At 40.5% G+C, this 21,203-nt stretch overlaps 1 protein-coding gene across 5 annotated transcripts in view; it reads right to left on the reverse strand.

Moving 5' to 3' along the window:
- TMEM41B (transmembrane protein 41B) overlaps window positions 1-20,947 on the reverse strand; it is a 38,919-nt gene extending 17,972 nt beyond the window's left edge. The window contains exons 1-5 of one of the 5 annotated variants that reach the window (XM_034666541.1): window positions 20,828-20,934; window positions 19,820-19,849; window positions 18,499-18,789; window positions 7,916-8,142; window positions 7,477-7,599 (exon numbers count right to left, since the gene is read on the reverse strand). In XM_034666541.1, the coding sequence (XP_034522432.1) occupies window positions 7,477-7,597 (121 nt within the window). In that variant the 5' untranslated portion in view covers window positions 7,598-7,599; window positions 7,916-8,142; window positions 18,499-18,789; window positions 19,820-19,849; window positions 20,828-20,934. The other 4 variants (XM_034666540.1, XM_034666542.1, XM_002916149.4 and 1 more) reach the window with 4 other exon arrangements.
- Between the last annotated feature and the right edge of the window lie 256 nt (window positions 20,948-21,203).

The raw sequence follows: 21,203 nt of genomic DNA on the forward strand, positions 1-21,203 counted from the left end.
GGCTGGACATCAAAGCAAAGCCAGTTTAACACATATACAGTCTGCACAATTTTTCCAGAGGTCTGCTACTTCTTAAAGGCATGTTCCTTTTAAAGCTACCTCAAATTAACTTGCTCAGCCTTCACTTTTCACTCACTTCCCTGCTTGAATCAAGTCCAGAGTACAAAAAGGACGAATAAATTAATATTATGGGCGTCTTTTAAACTCTTCAAAACCACTGCTTTTTTGTTCTTCATCTGGAAGATATTTGTGGACACAAGACTTACTGCTAAGAATAAATGTCTGATTCCCCACCCCCCACTGCCCCACCCCTCTCTTGATACTTTCCTTCAGAATTTCTACTCTGCAAGGCATGCACTCAAATGTAGCGTTGCTTAGGACTATCTGCTGAGCATCTATTATGTACAAAATGCTTTGCTCAATCTCTGCTTTTAAGAAGCTGATACTACCATTAACTAGATTCCCAAAGAATGGCACAAAGGGGCTTTGAGTATAGAACAGCAAGATTACTGGGCTGGAGTAATGGAGACAAGATTCACAGAGCAGGTAGAAATTTGGTTGAGGACTGAAAGATGAGAAGAGTTTACAGCCTTCTAACCCATACTGTAGCTAAATATATTTTTTAGGATTTCAACAGGTTATATCATTCTTTTGAATCAAGAATTAGGGGTGCCTGGCTGGCTCAGTTGGTAGAACGTGCAACTCTTGATCTCAGGGTTGTGAGTCTGAGCCCCACATTGGGCGTAGAGATTACTTAAAAATAAAACCTTTAAAAAAATTAAATAAAACATTTCGCATGTTAGCTCTAAAATTAAACTATAATATTTTCCTTCCCATTATTAATTTGCCAGTCCTAAGTAAGCGATCACAGGGAAGAAAGGTGTCAGGTAACTTTTACCTGGACTACAGAATACCTCCTTGAGTGTTCCCTGGGTACACATTTCTCTGACTGCTACTTGTTGTCTTACAGTTGGATGATGAAATATATAGACATTTGAATAAAATTAACCGCCAGCTTTAACCTGATACCTATTTCCTGCACTCTTTAAAATTAGGCAAACTTTTTCAAGCATTGTGTTCAACAGTAACACAGAAAACAACTGATTTAAATGCAAAAAACAAAGTGACTTTCAATATTGAAGCTCTCCTTTCTTTCACACTAACTGGTAAGTAGGGGTTTTTAGCTATTATGAGTCAACACTTTTTCTTGAGTATAATTTTATTAAGTCCAGAGACTAGCATGTAATTGATTTAGAGTTCTAAACAGATAAAAGTTGAAAATCTTGTTTTAATGGTAATTCTACATCTAAATGTATAGCATGCATATTTATAATGTGCTTCCTTCTGATTGCATTAGATGTGTGTCATTCAGCATTTACAGCTCCCCACAACAGTACGCTGTATATTCATTAACCTTCAAATCTTCCATCATAGTAATTCCCAATCTGAATTATCCCATTATCTGCTTTCCAACCTCCTCCCAGGCCAAAGGTACTGTTAGAGAAAGTCAAGATTATGTTCTCTTGGCCTACAAGTTCATATGTTTTTCTATCTTCAAATAAAGTTATCACTGGCAAACAATAATCCTTTCACAGCACTCTCTAAAAGGGCTATTTCAAGTCTCTTCAAGCCTTTAATTCTATCTTGTCTATTCTCAAACAATGACACTGCCTCCACACTTTAGTGAGCTCCCTAATCTCTACCTCAAGATCTGTTCCCCAAATTATCTTCCCTTTGCCCCTTATCTTTGCATTAAATGCTAACACGCTTCCTTTCAGATTTTGCTCCAAGAATTGTCTCTTCTCCATTCACCCTGTATCTTCAATTCTTCCTCCCAAGAGCAACTTTTCTCTAACTCCTAATATGCATCTATCCTTTCTGAAAAATCATAACCTTAATGGCCCTATAGTAGTTCCCTATTTCTTATTATTTTCATATCAAAACCTTTTGAAAAGCAAAAATCTTCCTAAATCTGCACGATTTTAGGAATGACTCTTTACTGGTCATCAGGTCTACTAGTTCTCAACATTCTCTAAACCTACTTGATCCTACCATGAAGAAGCAAAAGACCCATCTCATTACCAGGACTCTAACAAGTTTTCATGGTCACAAGAATCTTCTACAACATTTTTGGAAGTAAATTTTATTTCAAAGACTTTAGAATTTTTTTACTATTAAAAATAAAAATGGTACAGTATCATCAAGTATAAAGTCAAACAACTAAGATAACCATAAAATACAAATAATTAACTATTAAGAACACACAGAGAGAGAAAGCATGTTTGTAGGTAGAAGAAACACCACTGCCAATTTTGTATAAATGCTCATTCTCTACGGCTGATACCCTACAACTGTGCTGCCACTCAATCCACACACCCTCACGCTCATCTAACCACTTTTATATGCTTCCCCCCTCCATTCACTGAAGACTGCGATCAAACTTATACTAAACTTCATAATCCTAAAAGATTCACCATCCATGTAGATGATCCACCCAGCCTCAAAATTCTTAAACCTTCATTTCTATTCAACTTTAGCCACCAACTTCCAATGATAAACTAAGTTCTCACATCCCCTGAGACTGCTCTACCTTGGACATTTTAAATTCCAATATGCCATTCCTTGATCACCTCTATTCTTTCCTGAGCTTACGCCCTCCATTTTCTCCCTTCTGCTGGGCTCCTCACTTTTCTTTCCACACCCAGCCTGTATTCTACGGTGTATCATCTGAAACAGCACCTCTGATTAGAATCCTTACTCTTTTCTTATATCTAATCAAACCCAATATCAGTGCTACAAGTTCACCTTCTTCACTAAGATGACTGAGCACAAATAGAGAAAAATCATGAGTGATCCATCATAGTCATCTATGTCTTTGGGGAAAGTGACTTAGCCTCATTCCGACTCCCATTTTTTTAGGTGTCAAACATGAATCAGGTTGAGCCAATTTGATATCAGTGATAGGTTCAAGGGCAAGCATTAACTGAGACAGTCTAATCAGAATGAATATCTAGACTTCTGGTAATCCTAGGAAAAAGATTCTCAAAGTTATCAAGCAAGCATTTAACTTACCTGGACCTTCAAGAGAAATCAACCTTAAGGTAAAGCTGATATTAAAGATATGAAAGAAATCAGATCCTGCTGATATCACTGGGCCACTGGCTCCAGACTGAAGCCAGTGAATCCCACTTAATCTCTCAATTTTTTAGTTATATAAATCAATCAACTTCCTTTCAGCAAGGGTTTCAATTGTGTTCTCTATTGATGATAAGCACAAGAATCCTGATACGTGATATCTGGGTTGAGACTGGCACCAACAAATTATACTAATACCTTGGTTGATGTCTAGTTGCCAATTTTAGTCTTAGTTCCCAGTTATCAGTAAGAGCTTCCTTCTTCCTCTAAGCCAGTATCTTGCTCATATCAGATGCTCAAAGAGTATTTATTGAACCAAATGAGCAAGGAAGGATCTAGAACAGGCATCTGAGAGGGGTTTATTATCCAAGTTTGAACAGTGTTGTCTTCTAAAAGCAGTAAAACCAACTTCAAGATGTTTCTCAAACATTTTTGGCTGCAACCACAATAAGTGCCTTTATATCATGATCTGGTACACGCAAAATCTATGAAACTAAAAAATAAAATTCAAAGAATACTTATGCCCTACTACATGCAAAGCATTATATTTTCTCTTACATTTAAAAAAATTTCTCATCATTATCCATCAAACTGATTTCACACTGCTCACAAGGATGATGAACTATATATATTGAAAAACACGATCCTACAAGTTCTCCTTTTTTTTTTTTAAAGTTTATTTATTTTTAGTAATCTCTATACTCAATCTAGGGTTCAAACTCATGACCCCAAGATCATCAAGAGTCGCATGCTCTCCTGACTGAGCCAGCAAGGCACCCGGTTCTTTTAAATCAAAATGGGAAACTTCTATGACTTGGCTAGTAAACAGATCAGCCAGGACAAATAGCACAGAAGAAAATAAATACCCTGGTCCAGGCACCCTTGCAGAGATTAGATCAAGAGCTTTTCAAGTGCTTCTACTCTTGTCTTGTTTCTTGCCCTTTCTCATCATTCAAGAATTAGACTTTCAGGGGCGCCTGGGTGGCACAGCGGTTAAGCGTCTGCCTTCAGCTCAGGGCGTGATCCCGGCGTTATGGGATAGCCCCACATCAGGCTCCTCTGCTATGAGCCTGCTTCTTCCTCTCCCACTCCCCCTGCTTGTGTTCCCTCTCTAGCTGGCTGTGTCTGTCTCTGTCGAATAAATAAATAAAATCTTTTAAAAAAATTATAAAAAAAAAAAAAATTAGACTTTCAGTGTTATTGCCTTTCTCAAGTCTTCACAGTGGTCCTAAGATGTGAGACCAGAGACTACAATCATGGCAAAGGACCCACTAAATGTACCAAACACTGCATGTAGCATGTAAAATATTTCAAACATACACACAATGACAACTATTTGTCAAAGTTAGGTAGGTGCGTCAGTTAAAAAAATACAAATTCATTTAAAGTGCCACGGAATTTATAGGAACATTCTATTACTATGCATTTCTCAATCAAGAGTTACTAAATTTTTTTTTAAAGATTTTATTTATTTATTTGTCAGAGAGAGAGCGATCACACAAGCAGGGGGAGCAGCAGGAAGAAGGAGAGGCAGACTCCCCGCTGAGCAAGGAGCCCAAGCAGGACTCAATCCCAAGGTCCTGGGATCATGACCAGAGTCAAAGGCAGACACTTAACCAACTGAGACACCCAAGCGTCCCTGCAGTTACTAAATTTATCTCTTCTCCAAAAGGTGTAATTTTTTCTGAAAGCCAAGCTAAATACCACCTGTAATTAACAAAAATTGTTTATCATAATTCAGAATACTGGGTGCTAAGTAGTTACTAATGACATCACATCAACAGCTGATTACCACAAGTAACCAAGCCCTATCATGTAAGGGATCTATGAGATCTTTTGCCCAGAAAACGAATTCCTAACACTAATTAAAGAGAGACAAAGACAGAAACAGAGAGGCAGAGAAGAAAAACACTGGGAATTACTAATTAACAGGATGGGTCAAAAAAGTTCCTCTGCGTAGCACTTAAATCCCCCTGTACCAACACTATTTTGATCATGGTCAACCTCATCTACAAAACAGAAATCCTCCACTCCCAACAAATTTATCTCTTTACTGACATAAAGATTGGCACTAAACTTCCAGCTTAATGTTTCCCCCAGCCAGAATCCCCTTACCCTCTCTCTAACAATCTAAACCCTACTGCTCCATGAAGGCATGCCTTCACATCTCCCTCTATCTTCCAATAGACTTGCAGTCCACAGAAGTCATTCGACAGGGGCAACTGGGTGGCTCAGTCAGCTGAGCATCCAGCTCTTGGTTTCAGCTCAGGACACGGTCTCAGGGTGGTGGGATTGAGCCCCCTGTGGGGCTCGACGCTCAGCAAGGAGTCAGCTTGGGATTCTCTCTCTCCCTCTGCCTTCCCATTCCCACTCCCACACACTCTATTTCTCTCTCATAAATAAAAAGTTTTCTTTAAAAAAAAAATGGCACAGTCGGTTAAGCATCAGACTCTTGGTTTCGACTCAGGTCTTGAACTCAGGTCATGAGATCAAGTCCCACATCTGGCTGTCTGTGGAGTCCGCTTGACTCTCTCTCCCTCTGCCCCTCCCTGCCACGCTCTCTCTCTCTCAAGTAAATAAATCTTTAAAAAGTAATTGTGCTGAATGTGTCATCTTAATGATAAAATAGGATAAACAATTATAAACGCACTTTGGAGGTTTCAAGGTTTTATTTTCTGAATAGCTGTAGGTTAAAACAACGACAAAAATCAGTAATAAACAATTGACTGCTATCACAAACCAAATGACAATCTTTAGGGATGCCCTATCTGGAAAATAGTTTTTCTGAAAACCCTTGGATTATTGTCACTCTCCATAGCAGCATCTTTAAAACAACGTTCCTATAATTTAGAGTGGATTTATACTTAGACAATCCATTTCTGGGTTTCTGAAGTTATTTGGCCCTACTGTCTATAAGATGGAGAAATACCCAAATACATAAAGCTTAAAAAGCCAAATTAGACTGGAGACATTTTACATTATTTGAAAATAAACTACCATTTTCTGCAGGATACTCTTTTTTTTTTTTTAAGATTTTTATTTATTTATTTATTTATTTATTTGACAGAGAGAGAGAGACAGCCAGAGAGAGAGAGAACACAAGCAGGGGGAGTGGGAGAGGAAGAAGCAGGCTCCCAGCGGAAGAGCCTGATGCGGGGCTCGATCCCATAACTCCGGGATCACGCCCTGAGCCAAAGGCAGACGCTTAACGACTGAGCCACCCAGGCGCCCCACAGGATACTTTTAAAAAATTTATTCTATTTTAAATTTCAGCTGAATGTTAAACATACAATCTTCATATATATAAATATATATTTTTAAGTGTGTAATACTTTATTGTTGATTATACTTACAATGTTGCTAGACAATCTTAAAAGACCCTCTCCTTACCCATCACTGGTGGTGGAACACATCAGTGTAAGCTGAAGACAACTTAATGGACATTTGTTAGGATCTCTTCAAGTTTACGGGCTTTTTAAAAAGCATTTAAAAAGTTTAATCATTTTAACTGTTGAAAAGCAATGAAAAAGTCTATGACAAGATGGAATTACAGTATTTAGTTTCTAGGTATACTTTCTTTTAAAATAATATTTGAAGTCCTGAAAAATGGCAGAATGGTGTAATGCAAAAAAGCTTGCGAATGAGAGATCTCAGTTACAATAGCAATTGCTAATATTTATTTAGCCTGCACTTCACATAAGCCATTACAATAAATGCTTTACATCAATTATTTTGTGCAATGCACATGGCAAGCTAAGCAAATACTATTATTACTATCATCTCTGTCATCCCCACCGTACGGTTTAGACACTGAGTTCTGAAAGATAAAAAATCCAAGTCGTAAGTGGTAGAGGAGGGACTCACATCCAAGTGTTCCTGCCACTTGGAAGTCGCACCTGTACATAGTTAAATCCTTGCTCTTAATTACTACTTGACTAATTTGGCCTTGTGACTTTATGCAAGTTCCATACCCACTCTGGGCCTCAGTTTCCTCATCGGTAAAAATACAGCAGGATTGCTAAGTTCCTTCCAGTTCTGTCTGGCTTCAATATTGTCAACCTTACACCCTCCCCGAGCTTCAAGCAAGCCAGTCTCATTAGCTCTTTTACTGAATTCAACTACAACAGCATTTACGACGCCCCTCGCAGGTGTCCGGCCTTGTGGCGGACAGCGGCCCAAGCCCAGGTCCCCCACCCTCTCGGCTCCCGCGCCCCTGGGTGCCAGCAGGCCCCCTTCCCCTCGCAAATCCCCGGGGCCAACGGAGGTCCTTTCCATCCCGAAACCCCCTCGGCACACTCCCGCCTCTGGGCCAGCCCCAGCTCTGGTTCCGGTTCTACTCACCCTTCAGGTGGTCTCCGCTGCCCTGCGCCGTGAGACCCCGCGTCCCCGCTGCCCTGTCCCCCCCAGGGGTCGTGTGGAGTGCCCCCGTCTGCGATCGTTCAGAGACTCTGCCTTTCGCCATGGCTGCAGCAGGGAAGGTGGAGGAAGACGGGTGATGCCGCCCCCCCTTACCAACAACTCTGCCGCAGGCTCCTTTCAACACCCAGGGGCCACGGCCACAGCCACTTCCGGGGCGACCACCTCACCTGAGACGACCTCAGCCCCGCGAGCAGCGACGCTCGGCTGAAACCTACAGCGCCCACTCGGACTCGACTCCGCCCCGTACCACCCCCGAGCCTCGCGCGCTCGCGCTCGCCCAGTAACCGCGAGACATGTCAGGGTCCCGGCCCGCCCCACTCACTGCCCCGCCCCTCTTCGCGACTGCAGGGAGCGTGCGCACTGGCGGCACCGGAGGCCCTTGGTGTGGCTGGAGGACGCAGGCATCTAATGCGCAGCTTTAATTATCCGGAAGTGCGGTCCGCAAAACTTCAAACCCTTTGTCCCGGCCGCCGGAAGTGCCCGCGAGTGATTAGTTGGCGTTTAGCGGCGAATGCTGATTCAGCTTGCTGACTTCAACAATTCCCCAAGCTTCTGTCTTCACCCTGGAGGGTCTAGGCGATGTTCGATCTGAAAATGTAAGATATACAGCCTGAGCCGAACTTACCGAGTTTAAGGAAAGTTAAGGCTCAGAGAGGAGCTGTAACCTGTGAAGGTCACAGGGTGGCAGAAATGGGTCTAGAAGTTTTCCCTGTTCATCACCCTGCCGCCCCTCTCTAGTAAACCCAGGTCAATTCGTTTAGCTTTTCCTCTCCTGAGCCCAAACGTGCCTTTTTTGACTGTTAACTTTTTACACTCTGAAATCTCGGAGCAGTGTTGAGCTTACTCATTGGCGAGTGTATTGGAATTCCGTCTTGAAAGCAACTTGGCAGTCTGTAGAAAAATACTCTGTTCCTATGCAGTAATTACATTTCTAGAAAACTATGGAAATGAGAATACAGAGGAAGTTATTCCTAACAGCATTATTTATTAGTATAACGGTAAATATGGAAGAAATCTGATAAACCCAAAACTAAAGAATGGTTGAGGAAATTATGAGAGATTATTCAAGGGAACTGTTTCAGGTACACAACCCCTGCCTACTTACATTAAGACCTTCAGTGACCGCTCTGAGAGGTAGCTCCCCATTTTATTTCCTTCATGGTCGTCATTAAAAGCAGTAGTTATTTGGATTCTTTGTTTAGTTTTCATTGCCTGCCACCTCTCACAGTGTGAGCTCTGCTAAGGTTGGATCTTTTTGTTCACCATTGTATCCCCCCAGCAGCTGACAGGGTGCCAACACGTTAAGTGGGCATTCAATAAATTCATTGACTAAATTTTCAACCACAGAAAAATTTATGAAGGGACTAATAATGTGGGCAATGCTCATTCAAAAATAAAATCAAATTTAATAAAAATATTAAATATGTAAGCAAGTAAATTTATATTTTTAGGATAAAGTATTTTTGTTTTGCTTTCATTTATTTTAATGTAATTTCTATGCCCAATTTGGGGCTCAGACTCATTACCCCAAGATGAAAATTCATATGTTCCACCAACTGAGCAAGCCAGGCACCCCAGGATAGAGAAAGTCTTCGGTAAAACAAAACTATTTTTAAACATTTTATATATTTTCTATGTAAAAAAATTAAAAGTAAGTATAACAAAAACACCCAGGGGAAAAAAAAACCTTCCAAACCTAGGGAAAAGATATTGCTGCATAAATAAGAATTGCTACAAACTGGAGCTTCTGGCTGGCTCAGTTGGTGGAGTGTGTGACTCTTGATCTTGGGATCATGAGTTCGAGCCCCAAGTTGGGTGCAGAGATTAAGTAATTTAAAAAAAAATTTTTGGGGGGCGCCTGGGTGGCACAGCGGTTAAGCGTCTGCCTTCGGCTCAGGGCGTGATCCCAGCGTTATGGGATCAGGCTCCTCCCCACATCAGGCTCCTCCGCTATGAGCCTGCTTCTTCCTCTCCCACTCCCCTGCTTGTGTTCCCTCTCTCGCTGGCTGTCTCTATCTCTGTCAATTAAATAAATAAAAAAAATCTTTAAAAAAAAATAAAAAAAATAAAAAAAATTTTTTTTAAGAATTACTACAAATCAATAAGAAAAGCACAACTAACAGAAAAATGAAAAAAGGATATGACTAGTCAGTTCACAGAAGAAAAAATTGAATAGCCAACAAATCAGGGAAAGAAGAACAGCCTCATTAATACAGTATGATAACACTGAGAGGTACATAGAATGCAATAGCAATAGAGAGTGGTATCTAAATTAGAGTGGGTTGCAGTGAAGGTCTCCTAGGTAGAATGATTCTTAAACTGATTTAAAGGATGAGTAGAAATTAACAAAGAGGAAGGAAACCTTTGCAAAGGTTAGAAGCTACTGCTAATCTTTGAAAAATAAGTGGAAGCAGAGTGTGAGAATGGAAAGAAATGAGATGAGGGAGATAAGACAAAAGACACCACAAAATGCTAGAAGTTTGAACTTAATCCTCAAAGAATCTGGTCATGGACTGGAGAGGGACATACTAGGATTTGTATTTACAAAATTTATTCTGACTTCTCAGTGATAGAAATGAGGAGAAAGAAGGTAAGAAATTATTATAATCCTGGCCTGACCCAGGGTAATGGACTGGAACAAAGATCTAACATCAGATATAAGATGATGCATGAGAAAAACTACCTTTAAACTTTTATTATTTTAATTACATGAGTAAATACATAGTTATTTCAGAAAAATCGAAAAAGCAAACTATCAGAAAAACAAAAATCATATACTGTCATCCATAGATAATCATGATATTTGGGATTTATCCTTCTGGAATATTAGAAATGTTAAGAAAGTAGAACCTAGGGGACTAATGCCCTAATTAGACAAGGATACTAAGTGAGAGGGAAGAGACTAGTGTTTAGAGAGCTTCGGATTTAGGAGGCTGAGGGGAATTTTTATGTCTAAGAGATTAGAGGAGGAGGAGTCATATTGGAAGGAAAGGGGTGCTGAATTTTGTTTTGGATACCCTCTATCTAAATTTCCTCACTTCCTGACTTCCTCCACCTTTTCTCAGCTAAAACTGCTCTCCTTAATGGTCACCAGTGGGCTTCTTTCCATTCAATTCAGTGGTCAGTTTTTAGTCATTTGCCACCTCTCTGAATTGTTTAATATATTAACTGTGCCCTCCATGGTTTCCATGACAACTCTGATTACTTAGTAGACTCTATTTTTTTTTTTAAGATTTTATTTATTTATTTGACAGAGATAGAGACAGCCAGCGAGAGAGGGAACACAAGCAGGGGGAGTGGGAGAAGAAGAAGCAGGCTCATAGCAGAGGAGCCTGATGTGGGGCTCGATCCCATAACGCCGGGATCACGCCCTGAGCCGAAGGCAGACGCTTAACCGCTGTGCCACCCAGGCGCCCCTACTTAGTAGACTCTTGAAGGTAATTCTTTTCCCCACCTCTTAAATGCTGGTTATTTCCCCCAACATAGTCACTCTCTTCTCAGTCTACAGACTTTTTCTAGGCAATCTTGGGCATGATTTCAGCAACCACTAATACATACATAGAGGACAAATAAATGTTTATGTCAAACACCAGAATGATACATATGAAGCTTATTTATATCAGGGTGTACCACACACAAACACTTCAAACTCAGAACATCCAAATCTGAAATCAGTATCTTACCTCCCGAATTTTATCCACTCCCTATATTCACAATCTTGGGAGATGATACCATTAGCTCCCCTTTTGCTCAAGCCAGAAACCCAAGAATTCTCATTTCACATTTATTAAATTCAACTTGGTTTTTTTTTTTTTAAAGATTTTATTTATTTATTCGACAGAGATACAGACAGCCAGCGAGAGAGGGAACACAAGCAGGGGGAGTGGGAGAGGAAGAAGCAGGCTCATAGCGGAAGAGCCTGATGTGGGGGCTCGATCCCATAACGCCGGGATCACGCCCTGAGCCGAAGGCAGACGCCTAACCGCTGTGCCACCCAGGCGCCCCTCAACTTGGTTTTTTATTTTTGTTTTGTTTTGTTTTGGGGGGGAAGGGGCAGAGGGAGAGGAAGAGAGAGAATCTTAAGCAGGCTCCAAACCCAGCCTGACATGTGGTGCAATTTCATAACCCTGAGATTGTGGCCTGAGCTGAAATCAAGAGTCAGACGCTTAACTGACTGAGCCACCCAGGCACCCCTCAACTTGTTGAATGAATGAATGAATGAATTCCTCCTTGTCTTTCACACTCACATCCAGTCAAAATCTGGGTCTAGTAGATCTCCATCTCCTTACCCACTTCATTCAGATCTCATGAACTCTCTTCTCATTTGCCTCTAAGCCATTTTCCATGTTACCACTAGATAGGTCCCTAAGAGATAATCTTGAAGCCATTCATGACCTGAAACAAGCTCAAATGCTCTAGCTGACTCTGAATCCAACATGAATAAACACATCAGTGAATAAAAGAAACCATCCTGAGCACATATACGTATCCTAAACACACCATACTCATTTGTGCTACTGTGCCCTTGCATAAGCTACCCCACTGTCTTAAATATCATCTCCCCAGGGTTTCCCAATGATCAATTACTGCTTATCCTCGAAGAATTTCTTTAAGGATACCAGTCCTGATTGATAGGTACTTCCTCCCTGGATTTCCTCTATTTTAGCAATTATCTAATTATTTTCTAATTGTTTACTTATCTGCCACCAGACCATGAGCGCCCTTTGGTGATCCAGCACAGTGCCTTTTTCAAATGTTTTTACACAATGAATGCTTTTGAGACACATGAAAACTCTCCAATTATCACAAGATAATTAAATGTACAAGTCTGTTGCTCAGCAGAGATTAAAACAAAGTCTGATGTTGAAAATATATTTTTTAAAGATTTTATTTATTTATTCAACAGAGATAGAGACAGCCAGCGAGAGAGGGAACACAAGCAGGGGGAGTGGGAGAGGAAGAAGCAGGCTCATAGCAGAGGAGCCTGATGTGGGGCTCGATCCCATAACGCCGGGATCACGCCCTGAGCCGAAGGCAGACGCTTAACCGCTGTGCCACCCAGGCGCCCCTGATGTTGAAAATATTGACACTGTTTTAAAAAAGGAAGACTGAGGATGATAGACCTGCCCCAGCAGATATAAAAAATATTATAGAGCTACAGTCATTAAAACAAGGGTATACTGGGGCAGGAAAAAAACTATGCAAATAAATGAGATCAAATAAACATATAATTACAAGGATTAGTATATGATAAAGGAAGCATTTTAAATCAGAAAAAGAAAAAGACTACTCAGGGGAGCCTGGCTGGCTCGCTCAGTGAAGCATGAGACTCTTGATCTTGGGGTTGTCAGTTTGACCCCCGCATTGGGTGTGGTGATTATTTAAAAATAAAATCTTAGAGAAATTATTCAATAAGTGGTACTGGGATATTCAGCCAATTTTTGAAAAGTCAGATACCTGTCATACTATATACAAAACTATCTTATTTTTTTTAAAGATTTATTTATTTATTTTAGAGAGAGTGTGTGTGTGTGCACAAGCAAGGTCGGGGAGCAGCAGAGGGAGAGAATCCCAAGCAGACTCCCCCAGTGAGTGGGGAGCCCAACATGGAGCTAGATCTCACGACCTTGAGATCATGACCTGAGCCAAAACCAAGAGTTGGATGCTCAACTGACTGAACCATCCAGGTGCCCCTATTAAATGATTTTAAAGCTTTGAATTTAATAAAACTATGAAAGTACTGGAAGATAAAATAGAAAAAATGTTTTTGTTACCTTGAGCAAAAAAAACTTGCTTAGTATAACCAATAGGGAAGCCTCTGATTTTACCCTCATGCAACCCTTAAAAAACAGCATATAACTTTGTCACACACCCAAAAGAAAATCTGTACAAAACAATAATAAACAACATAGAGTTTACTGAGTTGTTTGTTTTTGTTTTTTTAGTTAAGTAGGCTCCATGCCCAAAGTGGGGCTTGAACTCATGACTCTGAGGTCAAGAGTCACATGCTCTACCGACTGAGGCAGCCAGGGACCCCTAGAGTTTATGGAACTGTTTGAAGAAAGACAGAGAAACAGTTAATAAATTCCTTTAGACATTTCTTCTTCCCTCTTATTTTCAGCGCCTCCCTTTTTTCTCCTCCCTCCTTATCTCCAGAACAAACAGTCCTTTTCTGCTTTTAATCTTGACTCATAGACCCTGGAGGCCTAGCTTTGGGGCAAGTTTAGAAAAGTCTTTATCTAATAAAATTGAAGAATTTTTTTCAGAATCTAAAATTAATATTGGAATAGGAAAAATATTTATTTAAGTATATTATACATAAAGAAAAGTTGACATAAGTTTACGGCTTGCTGAATATTCACTAACTCAACATGGGAGTCCCCAAATCAAAAATAGAACATTACCAATACCAGAAGACCCCATACTTCCTTCCAAGTCACTATGCATCCTCCCCATGAGAAAACACTGGAAAAGCCTCTTAAAATATGATGTAAAACCCAAAAGCCAATTTGAGATTTCCATGTCTAGCCAAAGTAATTGCACCAGACCAGTATTCCCACTGCAAACAACTAGAATATTGGAGAAAATATCTGAAACACTGGTTTTAGATATTGAACAATAGTCAGGGACTATACTCTGAGAGAAGGGAAACAAATAAGACAAGCCTCATGATCACCGTGGCTTTCTGCCTGGAGGCACTTTCTGGACCACTGCACAAGAAAAGGTAATCCAAAGAGAGCGCAGTGGTGTTACTGAACCAAGGAGAAAAGGACTGGAGTTCAAGGCTATCGGTATGGCTGGAATGTGCAGGGCAGGATACCAGAGAGGAGTAAAGAAGAAGCTCTAGATAGCTGCATAGGAGTCTGTTTGGGTCCTTTTTTTTTTTTTTTTCAGATTTTATTTATTTTTGAGAAAGCGTGTGCATACGAGCGGGGGAGAGAGGGGCAGGTGGAGGAGCAGACTCCCCACTGAGCAGGGAGCCCAATGCGGACTTGATCCCAGGACCCTGGGATCATGACCTGAGCTGAAGGCAAACGCTTAACGACTGAGCCACCCAGGCGCCCCTCTGTTTGGGTCTTCTGTTACAAAGCTACACAGCCAGGGTGAGGCTATGTAGGTAGAGCGGAGAACAAATGCTGGAGAAACTACAAGAGCTGGAAAGCTGTGAGCTGAATGGAGAGACCAGAGTTCACACGGGGCTAGAAGACATTAAAATTCCAACCAATCCACCAACGTGGAGAAGGGCAAACCCTCTTGGGTTCCTGCCCTCCTCCAGAGCTTTGTACTATCACTTTGCTATCGCTCAATAAACCTTGCTTTGCTGCCCACCAAGACCAAACAAACAAACAAAAACAAAACAAAACACCAAAGTGGAGAAAATTTGTTAACCATACTGGGCATTCAGAAAAGACCCCAGAAAGGCAAAGCCTAGGCATTAGGGATAATCTAACCCTAGAGAAGAGTCAGTTTCAGACACACCCTAATAAAGATTACAAACAAGATTCAAAGGATTAATTTGATGCACAAGTAAATTAACCGCCTACCAGAACAAACCTCAACATTGCTCAAAGTACAATTTTTTAAAGAGAAAATAGGGGGACACCTGGGTGGCTCAGTCAGTCAAGCATCTGCCTTCGACTCAGATCATGATTCCAGGGTCCTGGGATCAAGTCCCACATTGGGCTCCTTTTTCGGCAAAGAGCCTGCTTCTGCCTCTGCCTACTGCTCTCTCTCTATGACAAATAAATAAAATCTTTTTAAAAAATTAAAAAGAAGGGGTGCCTGGGTGGCACAGCGGTTAAGCGTCTGATTTCGGCTCAGGGCGTGATCCCGGTGTTATGGGATCGAGCCCCACATCAGGCTCCTCTGCTATGAGCCTGCCTTCCTCTCCCACTCCCCCTGCTTGTGTTCCCTCCCTTGCTGGCTGTCTCTATCTCTGTTGAATAAATAAATAAAATCTTAAAAAAAAAATTAAAAAGAAAATAGATGTGCCTGGCTGGCTCAATCTGTTAAGCCACTGACTCTCAGTTTCTGCTCAGGTCATGATCTCAGGGTCCTGGGATAGAGCCTGGCATCTGGCTCCACACTCAGCAGGGAGTCTGCTTGAAGATTCTCTTCTATCTCCCTCTGCCCCTCCTTCCAATCTCTCTCTCCCTCTGCCTAAGATAAATAAATCTTGAAAAAATATATTTACTAAAAAAATAAAAAGAAAATCAAATTCTATAGCATGGAATCCATCACATTCAGCCTATAATCTAAAATTAATAGACATTCAGGTGCCCAGATGGCTCAGTCAGTTAAGCTTTTGCCTCTTGATTTGGGCTCAGGTCATGATCTCAGGGTCATGAGATAGAGCCCCACATCAGGTCCGACACTCAACGGGGAGTCTTCTTGAGATTCTCTCTCCCACTCCCTCTGCCCCTTCCCCTACTCATAGTCTCTCTCTCAAAAAAATAAATATATGTATTTAAAATGTTTAAATGAATAAATAAAATTGCTAGACATTCAAAGAAGCAGGAAAAGGTGATCCATAATCAGAAGAAAAATTAATCAATAGAGAGAGACCCAGAAATGACTTTTGTTTGTTCTGTGTTATGGGTTACATTTCTTAATTGATATTTCTCATTTGTTCCCTTATTATATGCTCATGGTTTCCTTTAAGTCCTTGAACATATTCATGATAGCTTTAAAAAAAAAAAGTCATTTCTGGGTCTCTCTTCTGAAGTTTTAATTCTGGAAATAAAAAATGCAATATCTGATATGAAAAATTCATTAGATGGATTTAACATCAGACCAGACACCATGCAAGAAAAAAACAGTGATCTTAAAGACAGGGCAAAAGGATCTCTTCAAACTGAAGCAGAGAAAGAAAAGGCTGAGTCTAACATAAGCCTAATTAGAACTTCAGAAAGAAAGAAGAGAAAAAATAAGGTATCTGAAGTACTTTAAGAAATAATGGCCAAGGGGTTGCCTGGGTTGCTCAGTCGTTAGGCGTCTGCCTTCAGCTCGGGGCATGATCCTGGAGTTCTGGGATTGAGCCCCACGTCGGGCTTTTCCACTGGGAGCCTGCTTCTTTCTCTCCCACTCCTCCTGCTTGTGTTCCCTCTCTCACTGGCTGTCTCTCTCTCTGTCAAATGAATAAATAAAATCTTTAAAAAAAAAAAAGAAATAATGGCCAAAGTTTGTATAGATTTGTTGAAAAAAATAAGCCCAAAGATCAAAAAGTTCATTGAGGGGCGCCTGCGTGGCACAGCGGTTAAGTGTCTGCCTTCGGCTCAGGGCGTGATCCCGGCGTTCCGGGATCGAGCCCCACATCAGGCTCCTCTGCTATGAGCCTGCTTCTTCCTCTCCCACTCCTCCTGCTTGTGTTCCCTCTCTCGCTGGCTGTCTCTATCTCTGTTGAATAAATAAATAAAATCTTTTAAAAAAAAAAGTTCATTGAACTCCAAGCAGGATAAACACACAGGAAAACACAGGTATATCATATTGATACAGCCAAAGTTAAGCATAATATTTGGAATAGCCAGTGGGGGTTTGGGGGAAAAGACACATTTCATTCAGGGGAACAACATAAAAATTAATGTGGGCTTCTTATAAAACATAATGCAAATAAGAAGAAAATGGAACAATTTCTTCAAAGTGCTTAAAGAAAATAAAAACAAAACTACAAACTGATAATTTTAAATCCAGCAGAAATATCTTAAAATATAAAGGAAAAATAAGGATATTTCGGATAAAAAAAACTGTAAGATTTGTCATCAGCAGACTTGGAACATAAGAAATGTTGAAGGAAAATGATGGCAGAAGGAAATGCAGATCTACAGAGGAATGAAAAGTGCCCCAATGGTAAACACAGGTAACTAGAAAAGAACTTTTTCCCCATCATATAATTTTTAGAAGAGAATTGATGGGAGTGTTGTACAACCACTTTGGAAAAAAAAAAATTTTTTTTTTAAAGATTTTATTTATTTATTCGACAGAGATAGAGACAGCCAGCGAGAGAGGGAGCACAAGCAGGGGGAGCAGGAGAGGAAGAAGCAGGCTCACAGCGGAGGAGCCTGATGTGGGACTCGATCCCGCAACGCCGGGATCACGCCCTGAGCCGAAGGCAGACGCTCAACCACTGTGCCACCCAGGCGCCCCCACTTTGGAAAAATTTTAGGCAACTTCTTATAAAACCAAATAAATACCTACCTTATGACCCCTCAATGTCACTCCTAGGTATTCACCCATCAGAAATGAAAATAAATGTCCACAAAAATATTTATACACAAATATTCATAGCAGCTCTAATTACAATAGCTAAAGTCACTGGAAAAAAGTGGTGTGAGGACAGTGTCCTTGAAGTGGGGTGGACTGGCAGAGGGTGTCAGAGCGCAGACAGAATGAGGAGGCTGGTTTGGCATAGAGGTTTAAAAACCCAGGCAAGTGAAGAGAGTGTCCTTACAGAAAGGCAGCCCACTGTGGATTTTCAGAACCCAAGCCAGGTATGTCAGAGGTCCCCAAGGCCACCCCCAGGTTCATTGATTAATTAGCAAGACTCCACACAATCATACTCGTGACTAAGATTTATTATAGCAAAATGATACAAACCAAAATCAGCAAAGGGAAAGGCACCTGGGGCCAAGTCCAAAAGAAACTAGGCACAAGCTTCTGACGGTTCTCTCTCCCAGTGGAATCAAAGAGAACATGCTTAATTCCTCCAGCAACAAATTGTGACAACATGTATGAAATGTCTACTGGGGAAGCTTATAAGAGACTCAGCGCCCAAAGTTTTTGTTGAAAGTTGGTCACATAGGCACTCTATGCCTAGCCAGAATTCCAGATAAGCACAAGGAAAGCAGTTGTTCAGTATAAACCAGGTTATTTATACAAACGGTTTGGACATAGTGAGCCACCCTTATCAGTACGGGAATGGTGAAACCCTCCTGAAATCCAACTTACCAGACACTAGCCATGGGCCAACCTTGCAAGCAGTCTCTTCTGAGGGTAGGAGTCTCAGGCCTGCTATGTTAACTCTTCTCTGCTCACCAGGTGACAAGGGTATCTCCCAGAAGGGGCAGCTCAAAGCAGGTTTTTGAAGCCAAAGGAGGATGAGGATGGTGTCCCTACAGGAGGCAATGGTGGCAGTAGCCTGGTACTAGGAGTCAGAGGCAAAACTGGGTAGAAGTGCATCCATGCAGGACGACCTCCTACAAGTTGTTGTTTGGAGTTCAATTGGGATGAGGTGGGCATCTGCAAAGGAGAGAGAGGGGTACAGCAATAAGGGATCGGTTACAAGCTAGTAGACTGATAAAAAAAATAAGTTACAGTATTAGGGATAATAGAAGCCTGGATTTTCTTTCTTTTTTCAAAGATTTTATTTATTTACTTGAGGGAGAGCGAGAGAGAGCACAAGCAGGGTGAAGGGCAGACGGAGAAGCAGACTCCCCGCTGAGCAGGGAGCCCAATGTGGGACTTGATTCCGGTACCCCAGGATCATGACCTGAGCCAAAGGCAGATGCTTAACCCCCTGAGTCACCCAGGCACCCAGTCTGGATTTTCTTACCACCAGGAGAGTTACAAACATGGAAAGGAAGAAAAGTGGAATGAAATCCATAATGTTGGATCGAAATCGGAGGTCAGTGTGAAATCATGGTTTTCAGTACAAAGACAGATTATAGATGGATAGATCAACAGATGATGGATCGATGTAGGAATGAATATAAATGTAAATGTGTGTGACCACCAAAAGGTCTGGTGGCAAGAGTGCCTGAATGGCTCAGTCAGTAGAGCATATGATTTTGATCTTGGGGTCGTGAGTTTGAGCCCCATGCTGTGCATAGAGTTTACTTTAAAAAAAGAAAAAAAAGAAAAGAGCCTGGGTGCAATGACACCCCCAAAACAACGAATTTACTTAGTGTCAAGATCCAGGTTCTGAATAATATTCTTGGAGAAATGGCTGATTACAAGATTGGGGTATGGAAAAATACAAGATGAGACTGGAATGTCTTGTGCAAGAAGCAAGGAAGTGCTCAAAGAATGACAGGGACATATCAAAAGGATTCAAGAGCAAGCCTGAAGAGGTGCCAATGATGAAATTGTGCATAATGTGAGTTGCAAAATAAATAATGATATTAACAAACTATCGCTCATTGGATAAAATATGAAATTATGAATTTATAGCAATAAAAAATCAATGAATAAATTAAAATGTCAATGAAAATAGAATAGTTTCAAGATATAATAAAATATGATTAACTACAAAAGGAAAAAGTAACTTTACCTATCATACTAACAGCTGCTGGTAACAATTCTGAAAGAAAGAAATGTACAAATCACAATTATAGTTGAAGATTTCACCACTCGTCTCTCAGTAATTAACAAAACAAGTAGATCCTGATTGTGACGTTGGTTATGTAAATCTGTATCTTTGCTAAAATTCATAGAACAACACTGCAAAAACTCAATTATACTGTAGGATAATTTTTTTTTTAAATTTTAAGTAGGGTCCATGCCCAATGTGGGGCTCAAACTTGCAACCCTGAGATCAAGAGTTGCATGCTCTAAAAAAAAAAAAAAAAAAAAAAAGAGTCACACTCTTTACCGACTGAGCCAGCCAGGATCCCCACTATAGGAAAAAAATTTTAATAAAGTTAAAATAATATATACATATATATATTAGAAAGTGTGGCCTAATTCTAAACCTTAAGGAACTAGATAGAAAAAGAACAGCAAACTGAACCCACAGCTAGCAGTAGGAAGAGAATAAAGGAGTGGGAACAGAAACAATAGATAACAGAAAAACAATATAAAGAAAATCTACAAAAACAAAATCTGGTTCTTTAAAAAGATCAACAAAATTGGCCAGCTTTACTTAGGTCGACTAAAGTATAGAGTGAGGAAAAGTCAAATTACTAAAATCAGGAAAGAAAGTAGAACATTACTACAGATTTTACAGAAATAAAAAGGATTATAAAAGAATATTATGAACAATTCTCTTCAGGGAGCAGAACCGGATGGCAGGGGAATGGTGAAATTTTACTATTTGAATTTTGTTCTGTGTGCATGAATAATATATTTAATAGCAACAAACTTCTGAGCACAAGAGCAGATCAAGAAGAAAATAATATATTAAAGCAGAAATTATATGTACTATATTTTTCTAAAGTTCTTGCAATAAGCCTGTGTTACTTTCATGATTGGAATACAAACGATTTTTAAATGTTTGTAATGTCAGTATGCATACAGTTTTGGCTGTGTTTCTCTAACTTCCTATCATAGCAAGTCTTACCTCTTCTTTGACTGAAGGAATTTAGTGAAAACATCATCTTCTTGGCTGGGAGCAGGAGCTGGAAGCCCTAAGCTTTGCATTTCCAGGTGAAGAGACCTCAGTCTGAACTGGGAATGGAAGCAGTTTAGAAACAAAAAGAAGAGTGGTTTCTCAGGGAGCCAAAGAAGGAGGATTTATCCTAAAAATAGACTGGAATGTGGTGACTGTACTCAGGCATTTAGAACTAATTTTTACGTCCCAGTGTTCAGGGAGTTGTCAGACAAGGCAGGCTGGGACCCAGTAGGATCAGCTCCCTGGAAACCAGCTGGTGAAGCTGGAAAGAAGCAGGCCATGAATGTGGGGTAGGCAGGGTCAGCACCTTCAAATACTGGCACAG

The sequence above is a fragment of the Ailuropoda melanoleuca genome, chromosome 8, assembly GCF_002007445.2.
Source record: "Ailuropoda melanoleuca isolate Jingjing chromosome 8, ASM200744v2, whole genome shotgun sequence".
NCBI classification, from domain to species: domain Eukaryota; kingdom Metazoa; phylum Chordata; class Mammalia; order Carnivora; family Ursidae; genus Ailuropoda; species Ailuropoda melanoleuca.